Source organism: Aegilops tauschii, chromosome 6, assembly GCF_002575655.3.
Source record: "Aegilops tauschii subsp. strangulata cultivar AL8/78 chromosome 6, Aet v6.0, whole genome shotgun sequence".
NCBI classification, from domain to species: domain Eukaryota; kingdom Viridiplantae; phylum Streptophyta; class Magnoliopsida; order Poales; family Poaceae; genus Aegilops; species Aegilops tauschii.
Genome location: NC_053040.3, coordinates 144,018,568 through 144,020,958, shown reverse-complemented (window position 1 = coordinate 144,020,958; position 2,391 = coordinate 144,018,568). Strand labels below are relative to the sequence as shown.

Below are 2,391 nucleotides of genomic sequence, written 5' to 3'. Positions count from 1 at the left end.
GTTTTGGGTTCTTCTATTTGATTCACAGCCCCCCAAGGTCCACAAGAACATAGCAAGAGACTCATAACTACTAACAAAAGGGGAATGGCTCAGCCCATACTTATCCTTCAACAAGTCATGAAGTTCAAAGAATACGGTTGCCTTCATTCTAAGCATGGTGAAGGTCTCTCCCGGTGTACTGATAGTCTCCTGCAACCATCCAGATCCACTCAAGATAGATGTCCTAGGATCAGCCTTCATCACCCAACTGTCACAATACTTCTCAAATATGGTTGATGCACTCAGATACATGATGTTCATTTCTTATGCATGGGCACGAACCATTCTTTTCTTCATTTCATAATAGTTTTCATCATCACTGTCACTATCAGATGACATCTACACATACACAACCAATGAATTAACTAACAAAGGTTAGCATGGTGAGTAAGAAATATGAAGATGAAACTCCACTTCATAAATATTATCCAATAAGTTATTACAAGCCTTATAGGAAACAATTGTTCAACACTGAGTACTTAATATTGTTGAACCTCACACATAGGATACGAAATGGTTCAGTACCATAGGACATAAGCAACCATCACACATATGACATAAATTGGAAACAACTAGTTCCCGTACTTGACGCTGAACTTCCTCTTGAGCCAACCCAAACGAGTTTCAGCACTCATGCTTAGAAATATCTCCCTTTGCTCTCTTTTGATGAAAAGCTCAGTGGCAATGAAGTGCTCATCACTACCTTCTATTGCACCACAAGGAATTGCTTCTTTCATAACAGATGCAACAGAGGTGGTGTCATCGTGCTTAAAGAACGACTGAAATGTTGAGTGTGATTCCTTACAAATGTCCCCAATCACTGTAATCTGCTCCTGCATGACTTGTGCGGTCTTGGGTTTCTTGTTTGTGTCACAAATGATCTTTCCAAGCCTTTTATTAACCTTTGGCGTAACAGGAGATGGTGTCTCTTGGGTATCCTCCAACAGATCAACATCTTCTATTTGCTCAAGATTTATGGCACTTGATATTAGTGCGGTGGATGTAGGAGGGATGCCAGAAGTCGGATTCCAGTGATCGGAACCGTCACTTGTGATGTCTTCAAACATGATGCGCAAGTTCTCTTCATTGCGAAGTCCATGCTTCCTGAACTTGTAACAACCTGGAATGTCCTGTAAATATAGAACGATGATAGCATTTGTTAACAACAATTAAAGAGAAGAAAGATATGGTATGCACAACATGAGGATGAAAACTCACTATCTTTGCCTTCTTCCACCACTCCGCATCTTGTTTCACAGTGTTACGCTCTATGTCCCATCCCGCTCCTGTCTCCTTCAACTTAAGTTTCTTGAATATGCTGTATTCACCTCTCAGTTTGTCCCATTTGTTCTTCAATTGGTCATTGATGTACTCCAGCCCTGTTATTAGTTTGAATTCCCTCCCCACCTCATCATATGCATTCGAGGTCAAGTGAGTATTTGGCCTATTTCCAGCTCTCACTTGCTTGACAAACAACTCGGTGACAATCCTTGTATTCTCAATGTTCCATTCAGCAACCATGTTGGACAATTCTATATAGAAGTTCATGTCACTGTGTGTGCTAAAAAAGATTGTATGCACTCATTTATAAATCTGTACAGTGACTACTTCCTCTAAAAAGATTGTATGCTCTCATATATAAATCTGAACCTCATCCATGTCATCTGAATTTATGAACATGAAAAAAAACAGTGTGGGAGACTACCTAAACTATGTCATCTGAACATATTTAAAACGGTACAGGGACTACCTCAACTATGTCATATAGAAATCGATACAGGGTAAATCCAAAAATATGAACCAAAGGGACTCATCTGGCCATCCTAAAATCTGAACCAAATGGCCTCATCTGCACATCCTAAACTCTGAACCAAATGGTCTGACTGCATGTAACATGAACTGAATGGAGATGGGGAGGGGTTGTGCATACGCACAAGCTCACCTTGAGCTTCTGGAGCGGCGCCGGCGGGGCAGAGGAGCAAGGCCGACAACCTTAGGCGGTGCCGGCTGCTAACAGGTCGGGGTGGCGAGACAGAGGAACGACTCGCGGTGTCGGGGAAGAGGCGGCTCGACGAGGAGACCGTCGTCGGGGTGGCCGGACGAGTTGGCAGGCGGCGGCCGGGTCGTCGGACGAGTTGGCCGGCGGCGGTGGGATGGCCTCGTCCGTCGCTGGCGGCTAGGGTTGACGAGCGGGTGAGGACGGAGGAGATTGGGGATCAGGCTAATATGCTTTCTATCGAAGAGGTAAGCAACTTCGCGGTGGCAGGTTTGTGTAAATACCCCGAACTCCAGTTTTCTCAATTCCTGGGATCGGCAAAGCTGCGGCTCCGCGTTTTGTGCATGGACGACGGG

The 2,391-nt window shown here is 44.4% G+C and overlaps 1 protein-coding gene across 1 annotated transcript; it reads right to left on the bottom strand.

Moving 5' to 3' along the window:
• Nucleotides 1-611: 611 nt before the first annotated feature.
• LOC109774487 (L10-interacting MYB domain-containing protein-like) lies at nucleotides 612-1,560 on the bottom strand. The gene is made up of 2 exons (XM_020333210.1): nucleotides 1,258-1,560; nucleotides 612-1,169 (listed from the first exon to the last, which is right to left on the bottom strand). Exons 1-2 carry the CDS (start codon nucleotides 1,558-1,560, stop codon nucleotides 612-614), a joined length of 861 nt encoding a protein of 286 aa, XP_020188799.1.
• Nucleotides 1,561-2,391: the final 831 nt, after the last annotated feature.